Source organism: Cadophora gregata (genome assembly GCF_030347475.1).
Source record: "Cadophora gregata isolate MNR1 chromosome Unknown scaffold_8, whole genome shotgun sequence".
NCBI classification, from domain to species: domain Eukaryota; kingdom Fungi; phylum Ascomycota; class Leotiomycetes; order Helotiales; family Ploettnerulaceae; genus Cadophora; species Cadophora gregata.
The window spans coordinates 1322145-1337339 of NW_026695931.1; the positions used below are offsets into that span (position 1 = coordinate 1322145).

Consider the following 15195-nt stretch of genomic DNA (forward strand, 5'->3'; position numbering starts at 1 on the left):
AGCATCTAAAGAAGCCATCGCATTATAATATGCCATTAGCCCTTGAAGCTGCCTTCAAACCCTGGTCTGCTCTTCACTTTTGGTTTTTTGCCCTTCACACTCTTGCCCTTACTCCTTTTGCTCTTAACGCCCTTTCCATCACGTCTCTTCTGTAGGTTTTCCTCTCGCTTCTTCTGTTTCATAGCTTGGCTTTTCGCCACGCCCTCTTTTCGTTCCGACCATTCCTTCTCACTCTTCTTTTTCGACTTCTCTTTGCGCTTCAGAGTTTTCTTCAATAGCGACGTATCATCTCGAACCTTCTCGCCATGAGCACGCTTCTTGGCGTTAAGCCAGAGGTCCTTCTCCTCGATATCCGCTCGCTTCGTTTCGTCGAGGCCGGCGAGGCGAAGGCGGTTCTTCTCGGTTGCTTTCAGGGCACTGGCTGCGTCTTGCGGTCCACGTTTCTTAGGAGCGTTTTTCAACGCAATGAGATCCTCGGAGAGCTCTTGGCCATCCGCGAATGCTACGCGGCCGAAGGAGAAGTTGTGTTCTGGAGAGTGGATGATAGGACTCATCATGCTCGACGCAGGCGAATCTCGTGCCGAGGCCAAAGCTGCTTCCCGTTTCGCATCTTCCTCAATTTTAGCCTTCAGTCGAAGTTCTTTCTTGTGCGCTTTCCTCTGCTCCTCCTTCTTCCGTCGCGCCTCCAGCAACTCTTGACGATTCCGTGCAGGTCGTCCATCTGGTCCATCAGCTTTCCGTGCCGCACGGAGTGCTTCTATCCGCGCTGCCAATCTCGAGCGGAGAAGTTCAGGGTCTGTGGGGAGCTTGATGTGTTTGGGTGCGGTTGCGGGAGGTATGACGGAGGATGTGGATGTGTTCGCACTCGGCTCTGTGGGATTGTCGAATGTAGGTGAAGGTGGTGAGGGGCTAGGTGATACAGATCCATTCTGTTCTTCCAACCCGTCGGCCTCAAAATGACCTATCTCATCTCCTGGAAGTCCTTCATCGTCCACTGAATCATCATCGTCGGGACCTTGCTCGCCTGTCTCATTGTTGTCCACTTCAGGTCCATCATCTACCTCAATATCGGCCACGACTTCAATGTCGGCTTTTTGTCCTTCCAGCTTTTTGCCAGACTTTTCCTGAAGTTTCTGCTTGGTAACAGACTTCTTCTCCTTCCTCTTCTCGGCCTTCTTCCCCGCCTTCAGCTTCTGCTTTTCTAATTTGGCGGCCTTGCGTTCAGCCTTGGACTCTTCCGCAGATGCTTGGGCGTCACTGTCGTTCGTGGTTTTCTGCTTCTTGGCCTTCTTATCCTGCGCCAGCTTGAGCCCCTCCTTGGGTAATTCCTTTTCCACACCCTCCACTTCAGACCCTTCTAACTCTTCCAGCTCCGCCAATTTTCGCTTTCGTGCCCGCTCATCCATGACATCTTTGGCTGTTTTCGACGTGGCAGAGTCCGGATCTAGCTTTGCTCTCCGTGCTGCTGCGGCCTGCTCCTTGGTTTGCTTCTTCTTCTTCCATTGGTCCTAGAAGGGAGAGATCAATTCATGCATCCCATGTTGCGGTGAGAGTCTGTGACATACGCTGTTGTCTTTCCCGTAGTAAATATCTGCGGGAATCAAAGACAGCAAACCGTCAAAAGATTCGGCATGCGCACGTAAGCGGTCCTAAAAGTGTGATTAGCATCAATATGAAAAGTTGAAAATATCGCGGGGAAATTCACCTGGATCGAACTTTCCGCCATGATGGATGATGCTAGGCAGGGGCGATTGAGGAGGTTTCAAGAAGGTTTCCCGTCGTTTGCCTAATCGACTCCTCCTGGACCTCTAGTAATGGAGAAAATGTCGTTCCCTGGGAAATCCGACGCGGCTGTTATCGAAGATCTCGTCTCGATCTCAAATTTACATCCAGTGCGCTACCGAAAAGTTCTCGCTAGCAAAGAGCGGGACGGGATTAGCTTATCCAGTGCCACACGTGACATCTACCGATAAACCATCCATCCAGTCTCGCCAGTCTTCAGTGCTCCCGAGGTGCTCCCGAGTCCCGTCTCTCCAAGGTTCGCTTCGCTGCTTCGCTTCTTCGCTTCGCCTCGCATCCTGGAGATCAGCTCAAGACACCAAAGACCGGCCGAAACTCAGCCTCCTTTGTCGTACGCAAAGGCCTGCAACTGTCTATCTATCCATCCATGACCTGGCAAAAATAGAGTTGCTCTGCGATGGAGACCACAGAGGCAAGGCTGCATTGCACGCCACGTTGATATCTGCCACCGGCACTTTAAAGCTCACAGGCCAGTCCAAACCTCGCTTTGTTCACGTAACCATACGTCGTACCCAAACATCGTCAGCTTCATCTTCGTCACTCTGCTCTCAACACGCGGTTCTTCGAACCAGCTTCCCTATAACACTCAATCACTGCTGTTTCGTCCGTCCTGGATGCCGCTCAGTCCTTTACAGTCGTATCTGGAGTCATTTCACTGCGACCCCTTTTGAGTCACTGTCACCGTCGCCAGGAAGTATGGCACCTCAGGTCGAAGCAAGCTCTCTTTCCGACATCACGCAGCTAGCAGGAAACCCCCCGAAATATCCACGCAACCCCACCGAGGCCAAGAGAGAGCCTCTAACGTTGTACATTGCACGTGTACCGGGAAGTCGAGGTAGGTCACGTTTGTACGTGTGTCCGCACGGTACTGAAATCGGATAGATATTATTCTCACAACTCTCAAGCCACAGCTGAAGAACGTTACGGCTGAAGATGTTGCATCCTCTCTCTACTATCTGCATCTCCAAACACCAGAGGATGCCAAATTCCTGGAAGACGATGCAAATCCTGTAGCCGGGGAAACGACGTCATTTGTGAATAAATCTCTTCCTCGCAAGCCTCTCCCAGAGTCCGCAAGATCCTCAATTGAGATCAGCCGTCAACTGACCGCCGCGTCTCAACGCTCTCGGCCCAAAGAGCCCACCACAAGTCTTCCAAGACGGAAGCCTGTTGGATCTGAGAGTCCAACGAGAAGGCCACCGCCTCAGGCACACCAGAATGAGTCAATATTAAGACGACCGCTTGGACCTCGGGATCAAACAGAGTACGGATTTGAGAGAAAGCAGTTTTCTGGTGTTGAAAATGCACCTACTAGTGCCGCTTCACGAACCCCGTCTCCATCCAAGAAGAGCATCGATCTTACCAGGACGGCTGAGTTACTTGCGGAGAATGTTGAGGCTGATAAAGAAGCATTCTCCATCACATTAATTCGTCGAGATCCTTCTTCTGGGGCGCAGTGGAACATCGGCAGCGTGACTGGCACGCCAGCGTCCGAAGAAGCACAAAGTCGGCGATTAAAGACTGCGCCGCGTTCTAGGAAGCCCTATTTCGACCTGTCGGTTCACATTACCACCCCGGGATACAACTATTTCCGACATCCACAACCGAATTGTCACACTGGCAATGCCACAACCTCTCACAACATGAGTGGTGAATCAAGTACTGATGCGGACGAGTTACACCTTCAGCCACGGTCCAATTCGGGATTTGATCGGCAGGTCCGCATGGAGGGAAATAGCTTTTGGAATCGATCTTCAATACAGAGTAAAAGGGCGCTCTCTGACATCTCGGACAAGCATATGACCGTACGTGGCAGAAGTTCTAGTGAGAGCAGCTCTGGTGCACCATATGTCCTTCCCGGTGACGAAGATTCTCAGACTAAGGGGTATATTTTTTCGAGCCCATGGGGAGGTCGGTGCAAGTTCTCAACCGGATCTGGGGGCCGCTCGCTGCGCTGTAAACACACCTTGCCAGCACCAGTATCGGCAAGCAACGATCCAAACGCGACTTCTTCAGCTCAGCCAGCAGTGGTTGTGAGTGAGCTACGGTTTAACTTACCGTCTTCAGCTGTGTTTACACAAGCGGCATCTGTAACTTCCCCCCCGCACAAAGGGCTCGATTCCAAACAATTTAGCATGCCAAAACTTAGTCATATCCGGAATAAGTTATCATCTGGCCACAAGACAGCTCCTCCACTTCCACCGCGTCCACCACCAACTTCATATGCAGCTCTCTACCCTAGTGACGATGACCGACCGCCTCCATTACCTCCAAGATCTTATTCACAAACTCCAAGGGGTTCAAATGAGGAAGCAGTGGCACCACCTCCTATGGGACACCAGCCCTTTCCTTATAGTGCCTACCTAAGGAGCGAAGAAGGAGAAGACGAAGAAGTTCGGCTCGACCTTAGTATCGGCCAGGAGAAAGCCGGAGGTGGAAATCGGGGCAAGCGAGCAAAACTTGGCAAGCTCATAATTCACGATGAAGGGTTCAAGATGCTAGATCTAGTGGTTGCCTCGAATATGGGGATTTGGTGGAGTGTATGGGAATCCGAACATTGGTAGGACGAGGATAGTAATGGACAAGTTGAACACCCGATGCTGTTCTCTATTTTAGTAATACTGAGCCGAGTCTAGGCTCGAACATCGCCGAATAGGCAAAGACGCCTGGCCTGTTTAGCCGAGATTTTTGTTTAAGAATCCGGGTACCGAGCCAAGTACTCTCACTATTCGTTCTCAGCCAGCAACCCTATGACCTAGACATTCAGAACCTGTGACGAGGGTTCATCATGCTGGATGTCCCTAGCAAACACGGCGGTTTCCCGCATAGAGACGCTCCATCTGTCTGAGTTCCCAGAAAGGGGCTCTGTCATGTCACACAGCGTGAGATGAGCCAACGCCCCCCAGATGTCTTTCGTCGAAAGGAAGAAATCTGCAAAACCTGGTTTTCTCGTCCTCGAGGCCTTGTTTTCAGCTACGCCTTCGGCTCCGGTGGCGGCTTGTATCAATTCCAAGATCGGTACCTTTCCTGTTGAATCTTCGATCTCTGTTCGTATGTGAGTCAAAAGGCTCTATCTCAAGCGAGAGTATGTGATACAGTTCTTGACTTCGGAACTTGTTGTCTCCGCGTCGTCGCCGAAAGCAAATTAGGAGGCGTTTATTGGGTGCTCTTGTGTCATGTAATATTTTAATTCTTGAACGCTAGGGGTCAGGCGGCTGTGAGTCTATGTATGAGAGCTTGACGGTGTCACATCGTTCCTATTTGTTACCTTATAGTGTTCATTACTATCCTTGAGGTCTAGCTCTTTGGGTGGATCTGTGTTGTATATAAATACAGTCGAGACCCCCTTCAATTCTCCTCCACAGCTCAACACAGTCAGTTCCAACGGGAAACCATCCAGCTAGCCCACCCAAATCCAGCCAGTACACACTTTCATTTCAACTTAGATACCTCTTACCCACCGCATAATCGTTCAAAATGCAACTTACTAAGATCTACACTGTCCTCTCCTTCGCCGCCGCTGCTCTGGCCGCTCCGGCTGTCGAGAAGTATGAGAAGAGAACCGACTCAACCTCCTGCGCCCAGGGCCAAGGAACCCTCGCCTGTTGCGCTCAGAAGCCAGAGCTCAAGCCCTCTTCCAACCTTGGTGCCAACCTTGCTCCAGTTCTTGGAGGTCTCCTGGGTGTCATCCCAGCCATTCTGCCCTTGATCGTCCCAACCGTATCTGTTGCTGCTCAGTGTATGTCCTCAAACACATGGCGTTCAGTTGTGTTCGAAGTTATTACAGACTCGCTAATGGTCAAGAAAGGCGTTGCTATCATCGCTCAAATTGAAGCTTGCGCTACTCCCAACATCTGCTGCTTGGCTCCTTCAAGCGGAAACACCAACAGTGCTGGCGTAAGCAACTTCTTATCGTATAGAAACAGTCAAAGAGAAAGGAAACTGATCAGTGCCGGCAGCTTATCCAACTCCTCTCCAACAACCAAATCGTCGTCTGCCCTGGTGTCACCGTCTAAACTGCCTCTTTCGCATGCCCGCAAGTCGCGAATCTACAGCAGCCTCGATTCCACATCCTGGTCTACTGTTCCGAAGTCGAGATTTTCTTACATGCAAAACACTTCCTTTTTCGCTTCACTGACGAATATCAAGCTTCAACTCTTCTCACCAATCCATACAACAGACACCGGGCTGTGGACAATACGGGATGGACATTTTCGGCTTTCGTGGACTCTACTCACCTGCCTGCTTGCTTTAGTTCTGTGTGGTTTGATGGGTAGCTGAATGAAGAGTTCTGGTTGGATGGTTCGGATGAGGTCTGTCCTTGAGTCTGAAATTCAACATTTGGGATAACAGGGATGTGTCAAGTTCGAGCTGCCACTCACTACTACTGTCGTTAATAGTTCTAGAGTGTTGTTATAATCCACTTCTTTTGCGACATTCAGATGTTCCTTTCAAGCTCTACACTCCACAAGCCATTTCAGACGGGTAAAAACTTGACCGAGCCAGCCTCCAAACTCAGAACTCAGTGTCTCTGCACATTCACCAGTACACTGCAGGGTGCAGGCAGTGCAGTGCTGGTCCCATTCTATTAAGCAGGACAGCATCTATCAGTGTTACATTTCCTGCACACAAATTTACCTACACGATCTAGCACCTTGATGCAGATCTCTACTTGGGATTGTACCACGCAAGCGAAACAAAACAGTCGCACAAACATGATCATGTCTTAACCCCGCAAGCAGGATGTCTCGTGTTGGAACTAACCGGTGCAGCATGAGATTAAAATTGGGAACTGTAGATACTACCCATTTTGAACACAGCTCTAGGAACTATTCATTCTAAGAGATAGTATATGTGAACACCCTCCTTTGACACCAACAACCCTGCACTGTACTAATGGTAACGCCGATCCTGTCCGTTTCCACTTTCTGTTCGCCGCTAACGCCCAAGACTTCCGGTGGAAGCTACTAATGACATACACAAAGCATCACAACTAATGCGAAATATACTGGAAAACAGCCGATACAGCCTCATCCCCACATTCTTGTCTAAGTAGCAGATCTTGGATGGACTTCAATCCATCGTTGACGAAATGGTTCCACGTACTCGTATCGCCGTACATCATCGCAGGGGCTTTGAGAAACTGCTTTCCGTCCGGCTTGCATCGCTTGCATTTAAACGTGTCATGCGTATCACTGGTCGTCTTTCCGTGGTATTGGAACAGCTCCCGCAGACTGTCAAGAGTGAAATGACGCTCCACGTCCTCGGCAGAATCAACAACGCACGAAGATAGAGATTGCTTGTGAGATTGGCGTTGGAAGATCTTCTCTTCTATAGTTCCAGTGGCGATGAACCGGTACACAAAACAATCCTTCTTCTGGCCATCTCTCCACACTCGGGCGAGAGCTTGCTGATCTGCAGCAGGGTTCCAATCTGGGTCGAAGAGGACCAGTCGATTGGCACCGATGAGATTGAGACCACATCCCCCTGCCTTACTACTCAAAAGAAAGACGAACTCGTTGCCCTCTGGATCGTTGAATCTGTCAACAAGCTTCTGCCGCTTCGTCACGTTCATTGTGCCGTCAAGCCGAAGACTACCATAACCGCGATTGCGACAGAGTTTGTCAAACATGTCGAGTGTCTGAGTGTAATTGCTAATAAGAACGATTTTATCGTTGGTGTCTTGATGAATACGAGCAAGCATGCGGTCCAAGACTTGCATCTTGCCGGAATACCAAGGCTTGATATCTCGGTCCCTACCTCGCGAATCTTTTGGAACGTAGTCGTCTGGGAAGTATTTTTCGCAGCCCGTCAAGTCATCTGGGAGGCTGAGCAGGTCTGGATGATTGCAGAGCTTTTTGAGCATTCCGATAGCCTTTAGAGGTTGACTGCCTTTGCCACGGAGCAATGCTTTGATGTCGGGACTGCTGATGAAATGGTTGTATAGGTCGAGTTGGAATGGAGCCAGATTGCAGAATACGACATGCTCATACTTGACTGGCAAGTACTTCGACAGGATATCATTCGTACGTCTGATGATGAACTTGTTGACGACACTCAGCAGCTCTCGAACTGTGGCATCTCCTTTCTCTCGGTCCTTGTCGCTTCCAGCAGCGTCACGACCCTTGAGAATCGGTAGTTCATACTTCTTCCGGAACTCCATCCGCGTTCCAAGCAGACCAGGATTGGCAAAACTGATAAGAGAGAAGTACTCGGAAAGATCGTTCTGGATCGGAGTGCCCGACAGAATAACCCTTCTTGATACATTGAGACTGTTCAGTGCTGTGAATGTTTGACTGTCGCCATTCTTTAATCGATGGCCTTCATCGCAGAGCATTAGTCCAATCTTCGTGTTCTTCAGTTCTTCGACGTTTAGTCGAAGTGTTTCATAGGAGACGATGATGACCGGCCTAGTAACGGAACGGCCTGTCGCGATAGCCCACTGCCGCAGCTGTTGTTGCAACTCCTCTTTGGAAGCTTTGCCATCAATCGCAAAGGGCTGAATGGCGTCCGGACCAAGCCACTTTATTAACTCGTTTGCCCAATTCTTCACCAGACTTGATGGGCAGGCGATAATAGCCTTCTGGATGGTGGATTTTCCGGCATCCGGAGACTGCTTCAGAAGCGTCCACATCAGCGTGATACATTGCAGCGTCTTCCCTAGACCCATTTCATCTGCCATAATGCAGCCATTTGCATTATCTTCTATCATCCCCGTAACACACTTGTACATGAACTTCACACCTTCGATCTGATGGGGCCGAAGAACCTTCGCCAGTCGTGGGTCGATGACAACAGGTACTTTTGGTCTCTCGGTATCCACGACTTTCTTGATCCCCAGAATCTCTGCCAGTGACTTGTGTACCAGCGGCGCATCGATTTTTGGTGGCTCTCCGCTTTCAGCTTTCCTAGCCTCTTCGATTGTCCTGGGTTTCTCGTCGATAGTAGGATCGTAAAGAACAATTGCAAACTCTCCACTCGGGTCATGAAGTGGCTTTGCAATAAACACAGCACCTTGTCTCAATCCAAGTGTGGGTGGCGGTCGATTCGGGTTATATGATGGAATGTTCTTGTTCATCAATGGAACGGCAAATCGTTTCCTGAACATAGTCTCCTTATCCTTGACTTGGAATATAGGGAACTTATTCGATTCTCTGTTTGCAAGAGCCAGCCGGTCCTCGTTCGTCCATGCTTTATCCTCGTCCTCCTTGTCTCCATCGGCTCCGCCATAGTCAACCTTCCTTCGTTTCCGCGTTGGCTTCTCGGATGTTCGAGTAACAGTAGCAGATCCAGGACATCTGAAGGGCTTGATGAGTCGGTCGACGGATTGAGGAGTGTAGAGTCGCAAGCCTTGTGGGACAGATGGCTTCGCAGATGGTGTTGGATAATTGTTCTCCTTGTCATCGCTCAAGGTCAGTCCGAATGGCTTCTTCAGCCGGTCGACGTTCTGAGGAGTTCCTCCATGGGTTCCAAGACGCTTCTTCGAGATGGCCGGCGTGCTTGACGTCTCTTCGGGAGGCGTAATCATCATAGTGGCGTGTTCCAGCAATGTCGCTGTTCTCTTTACCCGGACAATGACATCCTCCAATGTCCTTCAGGTCGGCGATGAGGGCCAGTGGTCGGTGGATGATGGTCGATGATAATGGTTGACAGTGTAGTGCTGTGCTGGCTTGATTTGGCTGCTGCGTCTCCTTCTCCTTCTTCGAGTCGGTGGCGACATCAACAAGCCAACGCGTCTCAGACGGGAGAGCGCGTTCCAAGGCACCAGGAAGTCACGTGAGAGATCCACGAGAACTTTTCGGGTTGATCCACCAGATCCATCGAGCCGGGACGGGATGGGGGATAGTGTACTGCATATTTTTTTAGGAGGTAACTTAAGGTAATTTACGAGTACCAAGGTAGGTAAAAATAGGAGGATGAAATTTCCCCGAGAAATCTCCCTCGCTGCTGTTCATAAATATAAGTACCTAGGTAATCCTACCTCATACCTCCTCTCTTTCACTTTCAGAGTCCCAGTCATTATTCATTCTTTCGCAAATCGCACCCACCACCTACGAGTACTATCGAAGGTTCCATACAGCTTCTCCGCTCCCCCGCGCTAAAAGACACGTCCAAGGCCAATTCCCATCCCCCACTACAATACACTATGGCCCCGCTCCCACCAACAGTGACGGACCGTTTCTTTGCGAATTACCAAACTCCCATTCTCATGACCACGTTCGCGACCCAAGTTCTCCATCACCAGTACATACGGCGTACGACCCCAGCCTATGAATCCCCCGCGGCTTCAATCAGGATTACCTCTGTGCCGAGACCTCTGAGAGCCGGTCTAGGGTGGGCAGCTGTCTTCCTGGGTCTTCTTACTCAAATCACTTTAGCGAAGAAGACTATTAGAGATTACTCGGACCCGGTCATTGCTGTCTCCGCTCAAAGAAAACCCTGGGCTCGAAAGGTTGAGGAAGGCTTGTGATCTGAGAAAGGTCTCGCTTGCTTTCCTTGCCATCCGTCGGTCTTTGCCATTTACATTACCTATTTTGGATATCATGACAGAGCAATAAGGATACTCGCTACGCAGCGCATTTCCAGGCCAGCTTCTTAACATATCCTTTTATATATATATGACCATGTCAGCCGATTTCTGGGCCGGGTATATTAGCGGAGCAGCAGGAATCCTCATCGGAAACCCTCTCGACTTGATCAAAGTCCGTCTCCAGGCGGCACCGTCACAACCAGTACCTTCAGCTTCCACACTCCCCACCGCACCAATCGTTCCCTATACTTCACCGTTTACTTCTGCCTCAACTCTCATCCGAGGAGCCACAGCCCCCATCCTCGGCTACGGCGCTCTAAACGCTCTCCTGTTCGTGACATACCACCGAACCTCCTCACTGCTCAACTCTCAAAACCCTCTAGGAGCCACTGCCCCTCCTTCTCTCTGGTCGACTTGGATCGCTGGCGCTGTAGGTGGTCTCGCAACATGGGTAGTATCTACACCCACCGAACTGGTGAAATGCCGCGCTCAGATCTCCAATTCCGCCTCCACGGCCTCAAGCTGGGGAATCACTCGAGAGATTCTTCGACGTGACGGAGTGCGAGGCTTGTACTTCGGGGGCGTGGTCACCGCTTTGAGGGACAGCGTGGGCTATGGGTTCTATTTCTGGTCCTATGAGATCACTACGAGGCTGATGGAGAAGAAGATGAGAGAGCGAGAAGGAGCGAGTGGTAGAGGCGATGGCGTTGGGGAAGCTGTTAAGGTGTTGCTGTGTGGTGGACTTGCCGGTGTCGTGACGTGGGCGAGTATTTTCCCTCTGGATGTCATCAAGACGAGAGTCCAAACGCAGCAATACCAGCCAATACCACTTCCGACGGCCGCTGAAGGGGCTCCTCTGCTGGCAGCAGAATCGCAGGCTGTACCGAGAAAGGTTGGAGCTATTGAGATCGCGCGAACTGCGTACCGAAATGAAGGAGTCGGAGTATTCTTCAGAGGCCTAGGCGTATGTAGTTTGAGAGCTTTTATCGTGAACGCTGCACAGTGGGCTGTTTATGAATGGGTCATGAAAAGGCTGGACCCGGATAGGAATGTCGCGGTCATGGGGCAGATTTCAGCTGCCGATGTGAAATTATGAGGCTAGACAGATGTTGCACATTTTAGATTAGACTACACTAGAATATAGAGATAGATACCTGGAACGAGCGTGATGGCGTTTATAGAATAGAATGTGCACAGGTGTGCATTTTGAAGTCTGAGATCAGAAAACTTCCTCTGGTTTTGATCATCTTCGGGTAGACTCAAGACCCCAAAGCATAACAAAGGTATATTTTGTGGCATCTTCCAGGGGTTGTCTCTAGGATATGCGTCTTCGTATTATCCAGAACTCCGAGCTGCAAGCTCATAAGCAATCCGAGACCCGCCATTCCTAACCTTCAAGATTCGACCACAAGGGCAGCCAGCAAGGTCCCATGTACACAAAGGCATAAGGGCATCACCACCCAAACTTCTCAATCGCCACATCCACTTGCCTTCCATCCTTCACAAGACCCGCACACGTATTTCTGACCAATCTCCCCATCCCATCTGGGCCACTAGCAACTACACTTGTCCTCTTCCCTCTCGCATGCAAATCCACCAAATCACAAATCATCGTCTTCAAGTCTGGCCGGCCAATCTCTTCCGTCGCACGCGGGATGATAACTTCAGCACCTAGGAGCTCTGCCTCAGCTAGCGCGTCTCTTCCCAGCCATGAGAGATGTGCAGTCTCGTGAATCACCCAGATAAGCACCACTTTTTGTTTGCGCAGTGAGAAAGCTGCTGCGATTTCTATTTCTGAGGATCGGTTGATGTCGAGGAGATGTTTGACCACAGGCCAGGAAACCGCAATGCCGCTTCCGCCTGCTACCAGAAGGGCCAAGTCGGAATCTTCGAGCATCTCGCGAGCGTGAGAGCTTCCGTAAGGGCCGTCGATGCGAATATTGAGACTCTTGTGAAGACGGGCTGCGTTGAGGAGATCTCGAGAGAAGCCGTCTTGGGCTCGAACGATGAGGTCCATCTGAGCTACCTCGTCTCCTGACCTTGGTGCGGCAGAAGCGATGGTGAAAGGGTGAGCTTGTATTCGAGACAGTGACGGAACGGTCACGAAAATGTGATCGGTGGCGTGCCAGCCACTATAAATTGACTTGCCAAACACATGAAGAAGCCCGGATCTTGAACGTAGGACGATGGTAGAGGAGACTCTGACAGTATCTTCATCTTCAAGAATCTTGGTTCGAGCTTCTGTCATCACGCTCTTCATGCTGAATCGGTGCAGAATTCGGTCCAGAAGGAAGATGATCAAAGCGGCAAGAGCATATGGCCTTCCGGTGTGGTGGTGGAAGTACAGACCCAGTAAAGCCAGAACTTGAAAGATAACATGAAATCCTAGAAACAGCTCGTACCAACGCTGCCGGAAGCTCCCAAGCGAGGTAAAGTAAAGCAACTCGTACGCAAAGAGCATCCCAACTCCTATCAGATTCCTCCTCAGAAGTAAAAAGCGGACAAGCCCAAAGCCGCTTGGCCTAAACAGCACATACCAGACGAGAAGAAATCCAATAGAGTGGAAGAAACCCTCCAAACATAACAGCTCCCCAAGTCGACGATGAAAAATATTCAGAGATTCATAAGATCGACCAGTGAGAAACTTTAGAGGCTGACTTTTTGCAGCTAGTAGATATAGAAGAGGTATGTTTGCAGAAAATACAAGACCGAGTCGGTCCGCTAGAACAACAAAGTCAATAGCGTTGATGCTTATGCCATAGAATATGTAGAACAAATTTAGGCCCAAAAATGAAAGAATAACGACAGAAGTGCCATTCGGTGGTAGAATTTTGTCGATAACTGGAACTGGCGCAGGTTGATAGATCAAAAGGGCTCTGACGAGTGATACCAATGACCTTCCAGAGTGATAGCTGATGCTAGGTGCGAGAAGTGGGGTAGCTTCATCAATGTCCTTTCGAGGAGGACTAGAAATGCCCTGGATCGTACTGCCGCCCGAGGAGTACACAAGTCTAGTATCTTCATTTGACGAAGGAACGATTGTTCGGGCATCTCCATCATACTGGTCCTCATCCTTCAGAAAATGTACCCTCGTTACGCGCTTACGATGCCATCTAAGCGCTTTGGATATCCAGTGCGAGGCCGAGAGAACGGTTACGAAGACCAAAATGACGAAATGATATGTCAAGACAAATCTCCTCGACCATAGTACCTTCTCAATCAGTTTCCGAAGACGTGGATCCCGACCTGGAGGTTGAGAGTCGCCGGTATCGGTCGTGAATATGGAAGCTCTCAAAGCATAGCAGAGGCCCTCACGAAGCCATTCGGATTCCATGGCCGACGTACTGGCCTGTGTCACAAAAGACACTCGTTACACGAACCCGGCATATACGGGCTTGACGGTACAATGTAGGACAGTATGATGGATGACGGTATCTTGATGCACGAAGCTGCAGATCGGGGATCAAGCAATCTGATAAGATTAGGAAAAGCGGGGCAGCTGAAGCGAGCCCCGGGCCCAATTAACCTTCAGGTCCGGACGGGATGTTCCATTTTGAAGCACCAACTATCTTAGCTCTGCTGGCAGTGGGCAGTGAAACCATCAACCACGTTCACGATGGCAGACACAGAGCCAAAGTAAGCCCGATCTAGGGACCAGCCTTCTAGGTTCTTAGCAGAGGTCGAAAGCTAATTCAATTTGCAGAAAAGAAGTAGTTGCTCCTACGAATCCCAGAGGCATTCCTTATGCGCCCTTCGTCGACAAAGTCGAGGACTATGTCACATCACGCGCAGATGTCGAGAAGACTTTGAAGAAGTTCCAGGAGATGATCTCGTATGCATCTTTAGGACAGACTCGGAACGCAAGGGCTTATATGGTGTTAGGAAATATCAGTTCATGGAGTCGAATCAACAACGACGAGCTGCAGGCCTGAAGGACAAGATGCCAGATATTCAGAAGACACTTGATATGGTGCAATTTCTGAAGACAAGAAAGGTGTGCGGCCTGTTGGGTTGATGGAGTGCTGGAAGCTAATAGTGGTTGGAAACAGTCCGGTTCAGAACCGATAGAGGCTACATTCGAGCTCAATGACACATTGTACGCCAAAGCACAGGTTCCGCCTACAGAGGAGGTCTACTTATGGCTGGGAGTATGTGCTGTGAACTGGTTGCCCGCTAGACTACGCTGACAGGGAAACAGGCAAACGTTATGTTATCATACCCAATCGATGAGGCGGAGGAGCTACTCACGGGAAAGCTTGCAGGCGCAAAGCAGAACTTAGCAAATTGCGAGGAGGATCAAGAATTCCTGAGAGAGCAGATTACGGTAAGTCTGGCTATGGTGGCGTGGAGACGTGTGTGAGGATGTCACCAGAATCCGGCTAACATTCTATAGACCATGGAAGTTGCTACTGCTCGGGTCTATAACTGGGATGTCACAATGAAGCGGAAGGAGAAGAGCGAGCAAGAGACAATAGAGGATGGAGATAAAGGCACACCAAATGGTTGATATTGCACAAGAATGAATAAACGACAATCCTCAATGCATGGTAATGCAGCTACTCTCACATATGCACCCCTTGATCGCTACATACCTTCTTATTGCCTTGATCGCAGAATCTGGTCTCAGATGTGGACATCCATGGTCATGGAACACTGTCCGTTCGCCTCTCAGCGTCGAATTTTTGACACCGGCCTCGCCTTCTAACACAAAAAGCGGCACTAAGACTCTTGAAGAACCAGTCCCAGGCACTTGCACAATCTGTCGTAAGCTTCCAAGAGCGGGACGATGATATATAAACCATTAGCAATTATTGAGTCGGGATGTTGTCAAATCTGAGGGTCTACGAGTCGTTAGATCCTTAGAG

The 15195-nt window shown here is 50.0% G+C and overlaps 8 protein-coding genes across 8 annotated transcripts; 5 read left to right on the forward strand and 3 right to left on the reverse strand.

Annotated features, from left to right (window-relative positions):
- Positions 1 to 35: 35 nt before the first annotated feature.
- On the reverse strand, positions 36 to 1726 carry ONS95_013941 (uncharacterized protein; the record flags this gene model as incomplete). Its single annotated transcript, XM_058507591.1, has 3 exons — positions 36 to 1508; positions 1566 to 1649; positions 1706 to 1726. The coding sequence occupies 3 exons, from the start codon at positions 1724 to 1726 to the stop codon at positions 36 to 38; spliced, it is 1578 nt and encodes a 525-aa protein (XP_058356761.1).
- A 770-nt stretch (positions 1727 to 2496) lies between these two features.
- On the forward strand, positions 2497 to 4364 carry ONS95_013942 (uncharacterized protein; the record flags this gene model as incomplete). The annotated part of the gene is made up of 2 exons (XM_058507592.1): positions 2497 to 2635; positions 2683 to 4364. 2 exons carry the CDS (start codon positions 2497 to 2499, stop codon positions 4362 to 4364), a joined length of 1821 nt encoding a protein of 606 aa, XP_058356762.1.
- Positions 4365 to 5277: 913 nt separating this feature from the next.
- ONS95_013943 (uncharacterized protein) lies at positions 5278 to 5816 on the forward strand (the record flags this gene model as incomplete). The annotated part of the gene is made up of 3 exons (XM_058507593.1): positions 5278 to 5539; positions 5609 to 5697; positions 5760 to 5816. The coding sequence occupies 3 exons, from the start codon at positions 5278 to 5280 to the stop codon at positions 5814 to 5816; spliced, it is 408 nt and encodes a 135-aa protein (XP_058356763.1).
- Positions 5817 to 6793: 977 nt separating this feature from the next.
- Positions 6794 to 9331, reverse strand: RAD54 (DNA-dependent ATPase protein rad54; the record flags this gene model as incomplete). The annotated part of the gene is made up of 1 exon (XM_058507594.1): positions 6794 to 9331. The coding sequence occupies one exon, from the start codon at positions 9329 to 9331 to the stop codon at positions 6794 to 6796; it is 2538 nt and encodes an 845-aa protein (XP_058356764.1).
- Positions 9332 to 9946: 615 nt separating this feature from the next.
- ONS95_013945 (uncharacterized protein) lies at positions 9947 to 10270 on the forward strand (the record flags this gene model as incomplete). The annotated part of the gene is made up of 1 exon (XM_058507595.1): positions 9947 to 10270. One exon carries the CDS (start codon positions 9947 to 9949, stop codon positions 10268 to 10270), a length of 324 nt encoding a protein of 107 aa, XP_058356765.1.
- Positions 10271 to 10418: 148 nt separating this feature from the next.
- ONS95_013946 (uncharacterized protein) lies at positions 10419 to 11426 on the forward strand (the record flags this gene model as incomplete). Its single annotated transcript, XM_058507596.1, has 1 exon — positions 10419 to 11426. The coding sequence occupies one exon, from the start codon at positions 10419 to 10421 to the stop codon at positions 11424 to 11426; it is 1008 nt and encodes a 335-aa protein (XP_058356766.1).
- A 357-nt stretch (positions 11427 to 11783) lies between these two features.
- ONS95_013947 (uncharacterized protein) lies at positions 11784 to 13664 on the reverse strand (the record flags this gene model as incomplete). The annotated part of the gene is made up of 1 exon (XM_058507597.1): positions 11784 to 13664. One exon carries the CDS (start codon positions 13662 to 13664, stop codon positions 11784 to 11786), a length of 1881 nt encoding a protein of 626 aa, XP_058356767.1.
- A 282-nt stretch (positions 13665 to 13946) lies between these two features.
- Positions 13947 to 14837, forward strand: PRF1 (peptide chain release factor 1; the record flags this gene model as incomplete). Its single annotated transcript, XM_058507598.1, has 6 exons — positions 13947 to 13966; positions 14034 to 14162; positions 14213 to 14324; positions 14380 to 14478; positions 14529 to 14654; positions 14724 to 14837. The coding sequence occupies 6 exons, from the start codon at positions 13947 to 13949 to the stop codon at positions 14835 to 14837; spliced, it is 600 nt and encodes a 199-aa protein (XP_058356768.1).
- Between the last annotated feature and the right edge of the window lie 358 nt (positions 14838 to 15195).